The 17913-nt window shown below is 43.8% G+C and overlaps 1 protein-coding gene across 1 annotated transcript in view; it reads right to left on the minus strand.

The window, feature by feature from the left end:
• Positions 1-5510: 5510 nt before the first annotated feature.
• Positions 5511-17913, minus strand: part of KCNB1 (potassium voltage-gated channel subfamily B member 1) — a 139796-nt gene continuing 127393 nt past the window's right edge. The window contains exon 3 of the mRNA XM_068149891.1: positions 5511-16327. Within this exon, the coding sequence (XP_068005992.1) occupies positions 14306-16327 (2022 nt within the window). The 3' untranslated portion in view covers positions 5511-14305. The remainder of the gene's footprint in view (positions 16328-17913) is intronic.

Consider the following 17913-nt stretch of genomic DNA (forward strand, 5'->3'; position numbering starts at 1 on the left):
AAATGCTATATTTCCTGGAATAGAGGCTCTGAACTGCTGAACTCAGTCTGAAGTCAGCCCGGCTAACAAGCCCATTTGTGTTAATAGGAAATCAACTGTTCCTTTTTGCTGGATTCCCAGTGGAGCAGCTGGTGGTCTGCTTTTCCTGTGCAGCCATCCTATTCCATTCTGAAGTGCCTCAAAAATATTTGCTTGCTAGAAAATGTTAGTGGAAACCAATATTGCTGATGTGAAAAACAAATAAATAGAGAAAACCACAGGCTGTTCTGGTCAATTAGACCTTCATAAAGTGGTCACATTTCGTGTATGCTATTAAATAGTACTTACTAGCTGTCTTCCAACAGCCTCGTGGCTTTTAATGACTAAGCATAAAACCCCCTCCAAACAGAACAAACCACAGGTAGACTGTGGTCACCTAGCTTGCATTGGAGAGTTTGGATGTGGTTCTAGAACTATCAGACTGATTCTTCCCCTTACACAGCCCAGCTGGTCAGTGCTGACTGCTTGCAGAAGATCTGCAAGAAAAGCTTCAGAGGACAACCCCTGAACTGAGAAGAAAATGAATCACTTTTGCTTTGTACCATTAGCCACTGGGTTTATATACCTTCTGCTTGCTTGGTTGGCTTGGAGTGTGGGTTTTTTTCCAGTTAGTTGTCATTTAGGGCTTTTTAGGTACTTGGAGCTCTTGGGAGATGCAGACTTTCATTAGTGGGTAGGCTGCAGCCCAGCTGGTCTGAGATTGGAGAGGCCATTGTATCTTGAAGGTAGAATGGAGCCAAGTAGATGGCCCAGGGTGGTGCTTGGGTCCTAACAACTAGCAGATTGCATATTTGCATAACGATGCAAATGAGTGACCTGGCCACAGCAGGAGCTGTGTGTCTTTTCCAGCCCCTCATTAGTATTGTACAAGATTGGACATTAGCCAGGAAGCTGAGAGGAGAGGTCAGCTTCCCATGCTTTAACTAAACCTTGTGAGAGAGAGATTTCTGGGATTTGTTTCCAGCATAATGCTGCCTGAGGCATGGTGCTGGGAGGGGGCAGGTTCCTGGGTGGAGTGGTAACCCCTGTGATCTGCTCTCCCCCTTGCCATGGCTTCAGTTACATGGAATCATAGAATTGTTTTGGTTGGAAAAGACCTTTAAGGTCCTCAGGTCCTAGCTCTACCAAGTCTGGTGCTGAACCCTATTCTTCAGCACCACATCTCCATGATTTTTAAATGCCTCCTGGGGTGGAGATTCAACCACCTCCCTGAAAAGTCTGTTCCCTTCCAGTGAAGAAGTTTCTTCCAGAACAACTTGAAGCCATTTCCTCTGATCCTATCTGTTGTGACTAGGAGGTTACCTTCCTCTATGGCTCAGCTACACACCTGGGCCGCTCAGTTTAGGAAGGATGTTGACCTGCTGGAATGTGTCCAGAGAAGGACAACAAAGTTGGTGAGGGGTTTGGAACACAAACCCTATGAGGAGAGGCTGAGGGAGCTGGGGTTGCTTAGCCTGGAGAAAAGGAGACACAGGAGAGACCTTATTGCTCTCTACAACTACCTGAAGGGAGGTTGTAGACAGGCAGAGGTTGGTCTCTTCTCCCAGGCAACCAGCGCCAGAACAAGAGGACACAGTCTCAAGCTGCAGCAGGGGAGGTTCAGACTGGATGTTAGGAAGAAATTCTTCACAGAGAGAGTGATTGCCCATTGGAATGTGCTGCCCAGGGAGGTGGTGGAGTCACCATCATTGGAGGTGTTTAGGAGAAGACTTGATAGGGTGCTTGGTGCCATGGTTTAGTTGATTAGGTGGTGTTGGATGATGGGTTGGATGTGATGATCTTGAAGGTCTCTTCCAACCTGGTTTATTCTATTCCTATGCCTATTCCTATGCCTATGCCTGTTCCTGTTCCTGTTCCTATTCTATTCTATTCTATTCTATTCTATTCTATTCTATTCTATTCTATTCTATTCTATTCTATTCTATTCTATTCTATTCTATTCTATTCTATTCTATTCTATTATATTCTCATCCACACTGTGGCAGGATCACAGAAGTAAAGGTGTTGCTCTCTGCACAGAAGTGCACTAAGCGTTACCAGGAGCTTGGAAAGGAGGCACACCCTCATCTGGCATTGTCAGTGTTTGACAAGCTCTGTCTCAGATTCCTGCACTTTGGGGACTCCATTTTTAAGGCTTTTTTGGCTTTGCCAAACTTTCACGACTGAGAAAATGATGTCTCCAATTTATTGTCTCACTGGCTGATTAAATCCACCTGTAAAGGAAAGTAAAGCTAGGCCACAAACATCTATGGCAAGTCATTTTTGTTAAATAATTAGAATTTACACTTTTTTAATGCCTGGGTCATTCTTCATCTCACTGTCCCCTAATATTTGCCTCTCCACTGATCAGGAGAGTGCTAGAAGCTGCCTCTCTGTGCAGTTAATTTTAAGTCTAATCATCATCAAGGCAGGAAAACAGCATTTTACATTATGCATTCTTTTTTTCCCCCCACCCTGTTCAGCACACAGACTAATTCATTTTGCTTCCAATTAATGTAAAGCACTTGTCTGCCAACATTTTAAAGATGGCACTGGGTACAGCAAAACATAAACCTGCCTTTAGATTAGAGGTGTGGGTTCATTGTTTAATTATACATTGATTACATTGCACGATGCGAGGTCGTGCAAATTTGCTCTCATTTCTCCGAAGCTCAGGTTAATGCTCAGTGCTTGTGTTTCCAACCAGAAACCACAAACTTTCATTGCTGTGACACATTAGTCTCAGCTTCTGCCTGGATGGTTGCAGATGATACTCTGGGGCAAAGTTACCTCTAAATGCTCTTGCTTGCTGAATGACAATGATGTCACATCTCTTAGTAGTTCCGTTTCCTTGCAGAAAGTAGGAAAGAAGGTATGTAAGTAGAAAGAGACAGTAAGGAAGGTTCTAATCCATATTTTATAAACAGAGATGTTTCCAACCCCCACCCCCCAAAGGTGAATTATTTAAATTGTTAGTAACTCTCCTGAATGATCAAAATCTATTGAAAAGCTGAACCTTTCCCTGTGTTCACCTGTGCTGAAATGCCTAAAGATCCTCCTTGGTTTTGGTGCCACAATATAATGTTACATAGGAGCAGAAATGTCTCTGGGGAAGGCAGGAGTGAGGGCCGTGCTGCACCATCCAACAGCCCAACTTCCAGCACTGCCTGCCAAGTTAAACACTGGAATAAGTCTGCTGGCCTTATTAAAGAGAGAACTAAAAGTAAGAAATCACATGCCCATGGCCAAGCAAAGCATGGCATGCACTTGCCAGGTCACTCCCTAGTACATGTTTAACTCTGGTGTTTAACTGTCTGCTGCACAGCAGTGCTCAGGGCTGTGACATCAGCCCATGGAGGCAGCTGGTGCAGACCCAGCAAGGAGCATCCAGGCACCAGCAAAGGTTGCCTGTGCTTCTCTGAAGTGTGTCCCCATAGCCATGGTGAGCTTCTTTGGTCCTTCCTCCCTATGGAGTGGTGAGGAAGAGCTGGACGAGCCCCACCAGTGCTCAGGGGGGTGGCTGGGGCTCTTGTGCCCTGACTCAGGGTGCACACCCCCTCGCCAGATGGTTTTATTTGATTAACATTTGGGATTATTGGCTGTCGCCTGGCTTGGCTTGCTCTGGGTGTTTGGAAAACAGATATGGGGGGGTTGTAGGTGGTTTAGAGGACGCTGTGTAACAAAGAAAGAAACACAAAGGTGCCTTGTTCAGCCCAAATGAGAACAACCATGGGAAAATTCAGGCAGGTAGGAAGAAGAGATACTGAGGCTATTGCTCAGAGAGGAGAGATTGTTTGAGAATGTGGGCTGGAGGAGATGAAGGAGACTAGAAAAGTGAAAAAGGCTCCTGCACTTCATTAATCTGTACAAAGCCTGGAGAATGCTTTATGCTGTTGGTAGGCAGATAAATCTACCACTGTTGGCCCTGGTAATGTTTGGCAGCTAGTGCCTGAAGTAATGCTGAGGCTGAGAAGTCAGTGGCTCTATGGCCAGTGAGTTGCCACCGGTGACTTGGGCTGGGACAGATCCTGGTCCTTCAGCCTTGTGGTAAACTTTAACCTGCTAGTTATTGCATTGGCTTGGCATGAAACACAGGCACAGGGCTGAGAGGATGTGGAGTGGAGGGTCTATAAGAAGAAAGCTTCTATAGTTTATGTTAACTAGGGCAAAAATATTTCCTGTCTCTAGGTTTGGCAGATGATAATGAACCACAGGGCCTCAGGAGATAGGCATTATTTTAATTGACTTGAGAAAGTAAATCAATTCATAGAGAAAACCTCCTTGGACAGTCTAATTACAGATAGTAGATTATAACTCAGGAGTGTGCATGCTCAGGCTGGCAGGCAAATAACAAGAAACATCATTAGCAGAAAGTGGAAGAGGAAGACATATGTTATAGGAATGTCTCCACTTTCTAGTTCCTCATTTGTAAACTTCCCTTCAACTTCAGTGCCTTAATCTTATTAGATGTCATTGTCACTGCTTGTTATGAAGCACTCAATTGATGGTTTAGATTTTTCTTAAAAGGACAGTGCTGAACTGAAAAGGAGCAGAAGGAAATGCAGAAACATGCCACCAAAATGCTATGCATGGGCTTCTGTGAGCTTTGCCCCCTGGTGCATTTAACTTTGTGGTTTCCATGTGCAAGCATGGTGGCTGTGTAGAATAGGCTGCAGAGCTGTGCACTTAGCCTTTCTCACTGGATTTGCACGTGCAGGAACACGTGAGGGGGTGCAGGGCTGCACAAACAAGCCAGCGGTCTGGACAGCAACGTGGGCTCATTTGTTCTTTTTGCGTTTTTAAATGGCCATAAATTAACATCCCCATAAATCAGGAGGCTCAGATTAGAGCTCTGAAGGCTCTTAGAGAAACTGCATGCCAGTATTAAAAAAAAAAAAAGGAAAAAAAAAATTGATTTAATCAACTCAAAGTCCTGAGCTTGACTTTGCTCTGGTGACTCCCATAATTTACCCAACACACTGCTTCATCTAATGGAGAAGAAAACCACAGTGGCTCTAGCAGAAAGGCCAAGTTTCAGCCACAAGCAGCAGCACAAGCAGCCTCTTTGTCTAGTTTTCACAGCCAAAGCTCTTCATTTCCAAACCTTGGCTCTTCTTCCATCTGTGTCTGGTTCTGCATCTGCACAACCACACGATCAAGATGCAGATTTCCAGGCACCGCGTGTGACAGGGATGTCCCCATGTGCCCCACATCCAGGCACAGTGAAGCTGAGAGATGCCCCAGTCCCCAGGCCCAGCTGTGGCTAGGGGAGAAGATTTTGTCCATGCAGGGTGAGGACTGAAGCCCACAGGTTTATGCACTGGATCTGTCAGACCTAAAGCAGGAGGTGTCAAGCTTGGCACTTCTTTCCTGAATCACGTTCTCATCCGTGAGCAAATAACATATGTCTAAACCTGCTGTCAACTGCAAGCTGAAACTCTGTGCCAGCTGATGGTGGTTATATTTTTGGCCAGCATCTATGACCATGAAACAGAGCAAATAAAGGCTGCGGGGTTTATCCATACCTTTTTATTTATTTCTGTAGTCTGTAGTAAGGGACCATTGCTTTAAAACCCTTAGACATTTGGACATATTTTACAAGACAGTACAGCTTCTGAATGTCACACATTGATCACAGTTTCATACTACTACATGCATATAAAGACACTGATATTATTTTGTTTGTTTTTAATAGTCTGTTCACGGAAACAACTGGAGAGGTCAATAAACTTCAACAAAGGATGACTAAATCAAAGTTACAAAAAAAAAAGTGTTAAGACTCTAAGTACACTAGTATATGGCTAATGTTGCTGTAATCACCCCCAAAGTGCCAGGGCATTGAAACATTGCTTAGAAGGGGAGAAAACATCTGCTGAGGCATTGCTCCTCGGGTCGCTCCAATACAACCCAATGAAGATTGTGCAAGACGTGCAGGGTCTGCTGGGCTCTTGGGCAGAGATGTGAAGCACTGCCTTTCATTATAGGCATGCTGGCCTGGATGCCCCACTGCTTCCCCATTGCTTCCCCACTCCTTCCCCACTCCACAGATTAAAAAAATAACTGAAGTGCAAGGCAATGGAGAGACCAGCCACATTCTGCCCTTTCTCAAGCTGTGTCACAGTTGGTTTCAGTTTCCAGATAGAAAAGGAATTTGATCTGCATGCCCTAGCATAGCCACAGGAAATATACATTTTCCCACTTTTTTTTTGGTTGTTGTTAAATATCATATTTTTCTTTTAAAGGGAACCCCATAGCTTACTTATACTTCAGTGACTATGGATGCTCACTGCTGCTCTTTGGTGATGTCACTGGGAAGCCCTTGCCTGGGGCTCATGGGCTGCTCTGCAGGGCCAGCAGCTGGCAGAGCTCTGCCAGTCCAGCAGCTGTTCTGTGCTTTTGCAGAAGGAAGACCTAAGGCTGTTCCCCGGCCCTGTGAAACACTGAGCAACCATGATGTGCAGCACAGAGACAGACCACCCCAGCATCCTTCCACGGGCATGGAGTCATCATTGCACAGCGCTTGTGACAGTGCCTCAGTAAGCATTTTGTCCCCATTCAGGAACTGCTTCCCTGGCTTGATGAAAAAGCAGGATCCTGCTGCAGGAAGTTGGGGTGTGTTTTATTAATGCTATTCTAGTTGGAGTGTGAGCTTAGTTGGTAGCTGTGACTGGCCTTTCTGATTGCAGAATCATGGCTTCAAAGTACTATGGAGATGCTTCTCTCTGCCTTCCTCCCCCCACCCCCAACCCAAACACATCTGTGGGGAATGTTTCAATGCAAATGCAATTTTCTCACCCACCACCAAAAAGACAGAAAGAATGGGGGAAAAAAATTAATGTTCTTTGTCTTTGCCACAAGCCAACAAAACTGATAAGACCAAAATGAATTTCAGTGGTTGCATGAGCCAACATGTCGCTAATGGTACTTGGAGGATGTGAAACACAGCAGGAAGGAGAGGCATAAAGGGAAGAGCTCCTGAATGAAATACAGAAAGAGGAACTGATGAAGCCTAAAAGGGTCTTAGATGTGGATTACTGACAAGACCAGAGGTTGTGACACCATCAATGGCCCATCTGCTGGTGGTGTCCTCCCAGCATCAGTAAGTACCTGTACCGAGGGCTGAGGGTGTTGAACTGTGTGGCTGAGCTTGTAGTCCTACCATAGGGACAGTCATCTAAATCTGGGACACTGTTTGCAGCATCAAGCCCAAGAAGGGGGCTGCAGAGGGGTGCTTGGTCAAGATTGAAATGATGTGGTTATCATCCTCTGGCCTGGAAGGATTCTCTCCTTTCACAGGCTTTCAGTGGCCTGTCCAGTTCCCATCCCCTCACCCCACTGTTTTCCTTTAGGTGCTGTGGACAGACACCTCCATCCCTGAGGTCATACAGAGCCTTTAGTTTTCCATCAGCATTTAGAGATATAGGTCCAAATACTTTATTGGGCTAAATGGGACCAGCTCCATTGACCTCAATGGGCTTTTAATTGCAGCAGCAAAGACTTGGGCTTTTCATGCAAATTTGGCACCCCAGCTCTAGTTTGGGTGGGTCTTTGTACTAAGCCCAGCCTGATCATTATATTTCGGAGTTGGTGTCACTACAGTCTTGAAGAAACCCCTTTAAAATGTCAAAGGTTAATCCTTGTTCAGTCCTACAGAGTATCAATAGTATTATTTCTAGTTAAAAAGAAAAATGAAGCTTTCTCTTCTAAGCCTCTAGACTGAAAACTTCTTGTGCGATGAAGCCACAATCGAGCAAAGCAAAATTCTGAGTAGTATTTACAGATACAAACACTTGTGGCACTCTACCATTGGTGTCAAAGGACACTTATTTGTGGCTGAGGTAACACCAGCAACAAAGGGAATACACACCCTGAATGCAGACTTCTGGTTTTCCTACGGTTTCCTTTGTCCAGCTTAGACAAAGTTTCAGTGCAAGAGCCTAAATCTGGTCAGCACGGGGTGGGAAACCCATGCTGGAAAACAAACCTCTCTTTTTTTGAAGGGCTAGTTGGTATTTGGGTCATTTCTCTTGTGGTGTGGGAGGTGAATTTACCTGCAGGTGCAAATTTAATACTACTCTGACTAGAAGCTGTCTGTGGTTTTGTTGACTATGCTCAAATTTACTAACACAGAAGGTGTCTTTTGAGGACAGCTATGGCAGGCTAGCGCATGAACTGCTCCCCCCCCCAAAAAAAAATATCCCAGCCAGCTTTAATACCTTCATGTGTAAATTCTTGCTGATACATGATCACACACAGAGCTGTGTTGGTTGGTTGTTCATTTGGGTGGTAGCTGGACTTTCTAAAACACATGTTTTCCCAAATCAATTCTGTTCCTGGTTTGTTGGTTAGTGTGGTGGGCATATAAGAAAATCACACAAGCAAACAAAAGGAAATGGGACCAAAACTCCATCTTTGGAAAGAAACATGGCCACTGACCAGGCAGCTGGGCAGATTCAGAAGGAAATGTTTGTGCAGAGCTACGGAGCTGGTCCGAAGCTCTTTGTCGTGCTTAATTTCAACAGGCCATGAGATAGCTTCAGGATGCACATTTATCTCATGGACTTTTTATTCAATTTATGTGATGATACAGCTATAAAAGAACAAGGAAGATCATTAAGCAAGCAGGTACATGGATATACTTTACCATAACCAAATCCAAATATGGTCCTTTTCTGACCATGTACATTCAGTTTTTTCATTCCCTGTAATTTTGAATCATTTCCTGATTTTGCCTGAAACTGAAGAGAGATTCCAAAACCTGGTGGGAAACAAAAGTCTTGACCTTTCTGTTTTAACCCAGGAAAAACTCCCCCATAGTCGGGAGTTTTGCCTGAGCACTGCCAGGTCACTGCCCTAAAATAAGGGCCTGAATTTTGGTGCTTGACCCAACTCCATCATAATGATTAGGACAGTCAGACTCAAATCCCATCTCTTGTTTATGCTGTCAGCTTAATTGATGTAAGTCTGGAAAAAAAACACTGAAGTCCAGGCTGTGGCTAACACCGAAGCCAGAGGCATTCACCAGGCTCTGAGGACAGAGACTGGCCTCTTAGTTCCCATAGCCAGTCCTTGATTATTTCCAAGTCCCACACAGAGGCAAATATGACAACATGACAACAACAGACAAACCGAGTGACCATTTGCAGACACGCTTTCAGGAGGGATGTTGCAGGGACGTTTCTTTTTGTTTCGGAACAAAATACAGACAACAGAAAGGTCAGGGGATTGGCTGTGTAAATGAACGCCAGAAAGCATCTAATATATTATTCTGTAATACAAAAAGAAGAAATCTGACTTGATTGCCCTATTATAAATTTGCTAAAAATACAGATATATATTTATATTTTTATATATATATATATTTATAACTTTTTTTTTTTTTTTAATTGTTATTTTTATTTTTAATCTCAACAGAAAAATAGACTACTCTGGAATGCATGAAAGTCACATGACTTTTCCATACATCAGATACTTATAAAGCCAACACAATGGCAAACAGGAGGTACAGAGGTAATTAGAACATCTGTACGTTATTCAAGAACTGTTTAAAGCCATATTCTCCCCAAGTAGGTGATCCTAAAGCAACCTAAGATAACGCTTGTTCAGTCCCATCCCTGTAAGCAGAAGTGACTGACCAAATCTGAAGAAGCTGGAGTTAATTTGGAGTCGCTGGGGCAGCCCACCTCCCATCTTGCTCCCCGCTCAGCCGCACAGGAGGGCATTGGTGCCGCCCGGTCTCCATCACTTCGCTACTTGATTCTGCTATTTGCTTTAAAATGAGGTGTCAACAAATATTGGAGATCACGTTATGTGGAGCTTACCAACAGAGAGAGAACTTGGCTTTAGAAACTTGGTGATGAGTTTTAAATACCCTCATTATTTGCTATAAACTGTACCAGTCATAATTCAGTCAAGACATGAATATACAATAGGTACAAATATTAACAATACATTACAATTTTACAGAAGAGAATATGTTTTTCCTCAGAAATGTGTATCTTATTAGCTGCAAGGGAAGAAAAGGCTACAGTTTATCACAGCCATAGTTGCCAAAGAAACCAACCACCTCGGATGTGTTTCTGCATGAATTGTACAGACAGATATTCCCTGGCATTGACACACAGCATGTTCAGGAAGTGAATGTGCGTTCCATGGGTTTTCTTTCCCTCTTTTATTTCCCCCCCACCCCCTCCCCTCCTTCTTCTACCTTTATTGACTTTCAAATCTTTCAAAAAAATACGGATTTCACAGGAGACTGTTTTGTTTCATTTTGTTTGGTTTTGTTTGTTTTTCTGTAAGTGTGCTTAGGTGAAGTTTCTAAGAAAAGGCACTGAGAAATCTACTGCAATGTGACTGCTGCTTTCCTCTGTTCAAGGGTGATCTTTTGCCTCCTGCTTAAGAATACTGCACCCATTCCTTCCGCATATATCTATGTTCTCTCTAGATATTTATTTATCTATCTATATATATGTATTAAAAATGATGTTGATGACATAAGGTACAAGCAAGCACAGACATCACATGTCCTTTGAGGGATGATGTCTTCTGCAGCAGCAGGTGAAGCTGGCAGCTTGCTTGATGCATGATGCACAGTAAATGCGCAGCTCTGAATGCCAAGTAACGGTGATGAAGCTGCAGGCTGGAAGTTGATGCGAGAGATATTGCATATTTTCCCCAGCTGTTATGAACTTTGGGAAACATGTATCAAACAAACTAGAAAATGAAATTGCCCTTCTAGTGTCTGTAGGATTTGGTGAGCATTATGTTTTCAAAGCACTGCCTTTCCTTTTGTAATGAGTACAGATTTAGTCTACCATAGTGTTAGGTTAGAGTAGATTTCCCAGTGCTTACATTATATATATGTGTATTATGCACACACACACATATATAGGTACATACTTCATAGTGAGACTTTATTTCAGTAAAATAAATTAAACATACTTCCTTTGTAACTGGGCACGAAATGAGAGCTACATCTTCATACACAAATAAGAAAGAAATGCTCTTCAAGCATATTATATGCTTAGCTTTAAGTTATTTGCTTTCTATAAGAAATCTATAGGACTTTGGCTATTCAGACTCGGAAGGTAGATTCTTTTGTTTGTTTTTTTTTTAATGATACTTTTGAATTTGGCTTTCAAAAGTGACTCAATAAAATGCTACTTGGAAGGTAGGACTAAATCGATGGTATAAAGCATGTGTCATGAGTGATCACACAAGGCAGACAGAGGGCCTTTGGTTACAAGGAGAGTTGCACCAGTTGATTATCAGTTAACAAAAAAAAAGAAGAGTTGTTGAGCTATACATTTTTGTCAGTGCCATCTATAAACCAAATACATCAATTTGGATGAGACTGTGTTAAGTACTACACTATATGGCTATATTTAAATGCGTTCACTTTCGCGCTATGTAAAATATGACTTTTTTTTCCACGTGATAGCATCAGCTCTAAAAATATTTAACTTGGAAATCACTATTACTTTACTTTATCAAAAAAAATTTTCCCTGATTTTTTCCTCTTTTTTTTTTTTTTTTTCTTTTCTTCTTTTTACACTTGTGCTGATGGCAAACATGAATGATCACTGAAACACAGAGATTATGGTAAGACTCTTTTCTTTGAGATTTCTCGTTGCTGCTTTATGGCATCAGAAAGCCACAGGCGGAGTCAGTATTTAAAGCTTGTCTGATGGAAAGCCACTTCACTTTTTTTCTGTGATGATTCAATCTTAACTAGTATCTCAGCAACACATCGGTTCCTGTAAGTACACTTGTATTTACTATGGCCAAATCCTAAAGTCCTTCACCAGGCAGAGATCCCACTCAGAGGAAGGGTGGTTTTAGCTGAGTGAAGGCAGAGTCAAAGCTAACGAACCTCAGGAATTGGCCCTACGTAAATACTCCGGAGGGTATCATCTGCATGCAGAGGTGCCTTGGACTTGTTTTGAGTCCCTCCCACGTCACTCTTTGCATGGCACGAGGTCTCTTTCTTTGCCGGTGGGCTAATTCATGAGGTGGTGGCTCAGGTCTTACTCACACCTTTCCCAGGGTCTGGCCTTGCTGGGGTGCAAGGACCACTTCTGAGCGGGTACCTGGGGCTATGTCCCACCGACGGGGATAGGGTCGGCTGAGCAGAGCAAACTCCAACGCGTGTACAGTTTTGTGCCAAGGACAGACCTAACAAAGCTATCATTGTAACCCATAATAGTTCCTAAAACATATATGTGCTTATTGCTTTTGTCCGTACATGCTGCTGCATTCACTATTAGGGATTACAGACAGAAGTACTGCACAGCTCGGACGGACAGACATTTACATTCAGGACTAACCACCGGCTTGGTTTTTTACCACAGGAAGGAACAAAACGCAGCGGACTCGAGCGGCTTGGGGTCCTCCTCCCACCTGTGCTCCTCCACTCCCGCGTCCCGTGTCTCAACACATCCCCAGACCCGCTGCCTGCACATCGTTACATGCCCCAGCAGGTGCTCAGAAATCGGCCAGGAAATGCTCGTTGACAGAGTTATTTACAATGGAGTTTTACAGTAGAAACAGAGACTGACATAAAGGATCATCAGCACAGGTAGCACAGGACAGGTTGTGACTTGCTACAGGCGTGTAGCAAATCACGGTCACGACAGGAGGCACAACTTAAAATAGTGCTTGGTTAAAGTGCTTGATTGTTACACTCTGCTATCCTACTCCAGCATCGCAACAACAACAACAACAAAACGTCAACGTAAAGTGCTTTTCCCCCGCTCCGAGATTAAAAACCAAAGACAAATCATTTCCTACACAATTTGACATAACTTTATTGAAACAAGAATATTTTAAAAACCTAGGCTGGTGGCTGCTAGTTCTGGTCATTTAAAATGGTCAGATCTCTTTTTTTCTTTTTATTTATTTTTCTTTTTCTTTCTCTTTTTTTTTTTTTTAAATTTTATTTTTTTTTCCTTTTTTTTTCCTTTTTTTTTTTTTTTTTTACTTTTCTTGTTTCCTTTAAAAATGAATGGATGTTACTAAAACATCAGGCCTGCTTCTCCTGCCTCTCGCAGCACTCTGCAGGAGCCACTCCTGCCCGACCTCCTGGCGCAGAGAGCAAGGCCAGGCCGGGGCCGGGTCACTAACGATTCCCTCTTTTTGCATATTTATGTAACACTTGCATATCTTTCACCGCCCCACGCGGGCACAAAAAGCTTCAGACCACCCGGTTCCTCTCCTACACCAAGGGTAAGACTTTGGCCGACACCAGGAACCGGTGTGCAGGCAGGAAGGGGAGGCCCTGGGAGCCATCCCCGTACTGCTGGCGCACGCCTCAGGGGCCAGCCGCAGCACTGCCACGTTGGGCTGTCCCCATAGGGCAGGGCAGTGAGCATTGCCCTTCTGCAGAAGGGTAGGGCGAGAGCCAAGCTCTCCTTCCAGCCCTGCGCTCCCTGGTACTGGCAAGGGGGTCTGGCTGCGATGCTTCCGGAGGGTCCTGCTTCTGCATGGCTCCTTCACACCTTCCCAGCATGGGCTGTGGATCCCCTGAGGGTCCACGCACTGGCCCTGGGGCAGGTATCGATTCTTAGCAGAGGGTAAGTGCAAGTTTCACTATGTCCTAGGGGATGTCAGGATTTAGATACAAGTGGTGCAACTCACCCTGCTATTTCAAAAGAAAACGTCAGGTCCTACGGGATATCGCATTGTTAAACACACACAGAGCATTTTCCTAATTGGTTTCCCTAGACTGTTTTAAATGGTTTTTGCTTGGGTTTTCCAATAAAGCAAGTGTTCCCTGTTACCTTTAGCCATAATATCCATCAGAGAGAGCTGTAGATGGGGAACAGCTGCCCTGAAGCAGTAAGCATTGTGTTTTAGATAGCTTTACACCAACCCCAGCAATTTATTCCAGAGTTCAAATCTGGCTGCCTTGGCATCCTTTATGGAACTAATGCAAATCAGATGTTAATATTTCCAAAAGGAGCTCTAGCGTTCAAGGGGAATGGATGGATATTTGGTCACATTGGCTTCACTGGACAACATGAAAGGAGATCAATGTGTGATCATGATTTGCAATCCTTAATTTTTGACTGATGTGGGCAATGTCTTAAGAGTTGTTTCAGAGAAGGACATTTTCACAAACCCACACTGGACCTCCCCCAGACTTTTAGAAACAGGTGGCTTATTTCAGCCAAGTTCATGCCATGCAGAAGCTCTTTTTTGTGTTTTGTTTTTTTTTTCATGTTTTTTCATTTGTGTTGACTGTAAAGACATTCCTTTAAACTTTCATTAAGTTCTTTTGGAGCCCATCTCAGATGCTTTGATCATGTGTGTTAGCATGTCCTCCACTGCCTGGTAATACATGGACTTCTGGGGAAATGTGATTTTCTAGTCTGACAGTCTCCTGATTGCCCTGGGTTCTTCCAGTGATACCTTCCATAGAGTAAATGCAGTTTTGTCCTATCAGCTTAGGGGAGGTGGGTAAAGCAGCAGCTTCTAGATGGTTCTTCTCTGTTCTATAAACATTGTCCTTTTGCTTTAGATAGCCACTGCTTGTAACATTGTACTTGGGACTCAAATTTCCAGGCGGACTTGAATCATAAACCAGCTGACCTTCATCGTCAGTGTCAGCATCTATGTATTTGTGTATACCAGCATCATGGAAGTTGAAAGCTATGGCTGTCTGCGTCTCTGGTGACTTTGGGGGCGTTCTCGCACTCGCAGTTGTGTAGATGGAGGTTTCTGGGCTCATGAGAGATCTGTCAGAGAGTAAGGAAGTATCTGTGGCAGCAGCAGCAGCTCCTCTGCTCTTGAGAGGGTCTGAATATAGTCTCAGTACATTTGAGGCTGGTCCTAACGTGCTGGTGTCCTCTTCCATGAAGTTGACTTTCAGAGATCTTAGTTTTAAAGGGTTACTGGCCTTTATGGAGCTTTTGGGACTATCTATGAAAAAAGCAGAGCGGTGGCTGCCTTCGGAGCTTGGGTTCATTTCCACAAACCTGGCACCGCTTCCCTCTGGCCTGCTCTGCTCTTGAATCACATTAATGCCACTTTTGCAGGGAAGGGTAGAGAGCGGGCTGTGGGAAAACCTCCCAGAGTCAGGGAACTCTGCTGCACAGCTTATGAAGCTGTCAATGCTGGACATGCTCCTCATGTCTATGATCCCATCCGTGTGAGTTGTCAGCAAGGGCACCATAGGGCCAGGAAGAGTTTCCATTTCTAGCTCTTCCTTTTGCTTTCCAGATTGACTTGATTCTTTAGTATTAAGGTTTGGCTGCGACTGAGTCTTTGCCATTTTGTTATACATGTCCTCTAGCTGTTGGACATTCAGGTGCTGGGGACTTGAGGATGACCTAGCTTTTTCTGGAGATCCTTGCTCCTTAGTTTCAAAAGATTTACTAGAGCTAGTTTCAGAAAGCGTTCTCTTGGTCCATTTCCATTTGCTGGGAGATAAATGATTGTCCTGAACTTTATCCTTTTTGGCTATGCTTTCTCCATTCTTCTCAACCACAATGTCCATGAGCTCTATACTACGGGCAAACGCGTCCTTCATGTTCATGGAAACAATGCTGCCATTTCGTTTTGCTCTTTCCAGAGCTTCCCTGCGCTTAATGGCTTTCTCTTGCCTTTTCTGCTCCTTGTAGAACTCAGAGAAGTTATTGACAATAATTGGGATGGGAAGAGCAATCACCAGCACTCCAGCAATGCAGCACAGTCCTCCTACTATTTTACCTAAAAGTGTTTTGGGGTAGATGTCTCCATAGCCTACAGTTGTCATGGTGATCGTTGCCCACCAGAAAGAGGCTGGGATGCTCTTGAATTTTGTATCGTCCTCATCCTTTTCTGCAAAAAACACTAAACTGGAAAAGATCATAATGCCCATGGCCAAAAACAGGATGAGTAATCCAAGCTCATTGTAACTCCTCCTCAGTGTAAACCCCAAGGACTGTAAACCCGTTGAGTGCCGGGCAAGCTTTAGAATCCGGAGTATCCTCATAATCCGAAAGATTTGGACCACTCGTCGTACATTTTGGAACTGAAGTACACTTTTATTGGATTCTGTGAGGAAGATAGTGACATAGTATGGTAAGATAGCGAGCAAATCAATAGCATTCAGCGGGCCTTTGAAAAACTTCCATTTCTTAGGAGAGGATAGGAACCGCAAGAGGTATTCCATTGTAAACCATGCAATGCACACCGCTTCCACGTGGGCAAGTTGGGGGTTATCTGTGGTCTGCCCGAATTCATCCACGCCTTGTAGTTCAGGAAGTGTGTTAAGGGACAAGGCAATTGTAGATAGTACAATAAACATGATGGAAATGATTGCCAAAATCTGGAAAGGAAAGAGAAAACAGTGAGTTTGTCTCAGCATATATTCCACCATCTATCATCGCCATTCACGCATGGCTGTGCTTCCACTTCCACGCTTCACAACAAATTCTGCTCCTAGCACACAGGAGCCAGATAAACAGTGCATCCTGAGGTGATTTTATTTTGGAAGCTGCTTTATTTATGACAGATGCAGAGATGAAGCATCTACTTCAACTCCTGTGCCTTCATCTCTGTGTAGTCAAGGAACGTGTACCAAGCAGCTAGGATGGCAGGAAGGCTGTGAAGCAGTTCACAGCGGGAGCTTTTGATTAACTACTAATTAGGTGCCCGGCAAAGCCCATCTGGACAGCAGGCTCTGAAATCTAAGCAGGAGGGAATGCAATTGTGAATGCAAGATTCGATCAGAGTGATGTCCTCCATTTAATGCACAGTTACATTTGTAATTTTGGGTGTCTATGGCTAATTACAGAGACGTGTGTGTAATTCTACTACATGTAAGCCTACAAGTAATATGCTCTTTTTTAATGACTCATCTCTAATTTGAAACTTGGCAGCTGTGAAGCACATGAGAACTTTACCAAATCTTCTAAAATGTTTTGAGCTCTGAGCTAATCTGTATATGACCAACTGACCATCCTAGCTCCTCCTCACAGGGAAAGAGCAAACTCATCCAGACAAATCAGACTGCACAACACTAAGACAGTCACAGCAGGCACGTCCAACCACTGGAGACCTCATCCATCACCCGAAACCAGCGCTTGGGCTAAAGAGTGCAATGACAGCAGACATGTCTGCAGTGAGCAGCCTCTCTGAAAACTCACATAAATCTCATCAGACCCTGGGCCACCGACTTCATGCAGAGCTAGAAAGCGTGACAGTCCCGATCAGTGTGTTTGCAGCTTTCAGATGGCGTAGGCAGGCTGTCCTTCCATACCTGTTTTATATAGACATTCGTGCTACTCTTTCCAGCTTTCCCTAATTACATCCTCCTTTAAAGTCACGTTAGGGGTTTTTTAGAGCTGACAGACAATTAGAGGAGTGGTTGGGTTTTTTCCTGCTAGTGAATTCTTTCCCTAGTGTATTAATTGGGTGGGATTATATCTAGTCTCTTAGGCTACTGCCAAAACACAGCACTGATTTCAAAACAGGCGTACATGTGACTAATATTTTATGTATTCATTTCAGTGTGAGCTGGTCCCTTCTGCTTGCTTTTTTCCTGCTTGATAGAAAAGCAGCATGAAATCAATTGCAATGTATGTGCATGATGAGTAGATACACAATATCAAACATTGAATTATCAAACGTATGACAAGAGTTCGGCATCATGAACTGCAAATCTGACATGCTCCCTCCTTGCCCCTACAACTAGATTTTAGATTTCCTCACAGTGACCTTTCTCAGCCAGCCTCACAGTACCAGAATATCCACAGTTATTGTGTGGGCTCCTGGAGAAATAAATTCCTGCAGGATTTCTCTTCAGCCAAGCCCAGCACAGATATCCTACCGGTCAAGAAATATCAGACTTCTGGACATTTATCCCTACACAGACAGTCACTGTGGAACAAGCCTTGCTGCTGTAGAAGAAAC

This window comes from Melanerpes formicivorus, unplaced genomic scaffold, assembly GCF_026170545.1.
Source record: "Melanerpes formicivorus ecotype bairdi unplaced genomic scaffold, bMelFor1.0.p_v2 SCAF_19, whole genome shotgun sequence".
Taxonomy (NCBI): Eukaryota; Metazoa; Chordata; class Aves; order Piciformes; family Picidae; genus Melanerpes; species Melanerpes formicivorus.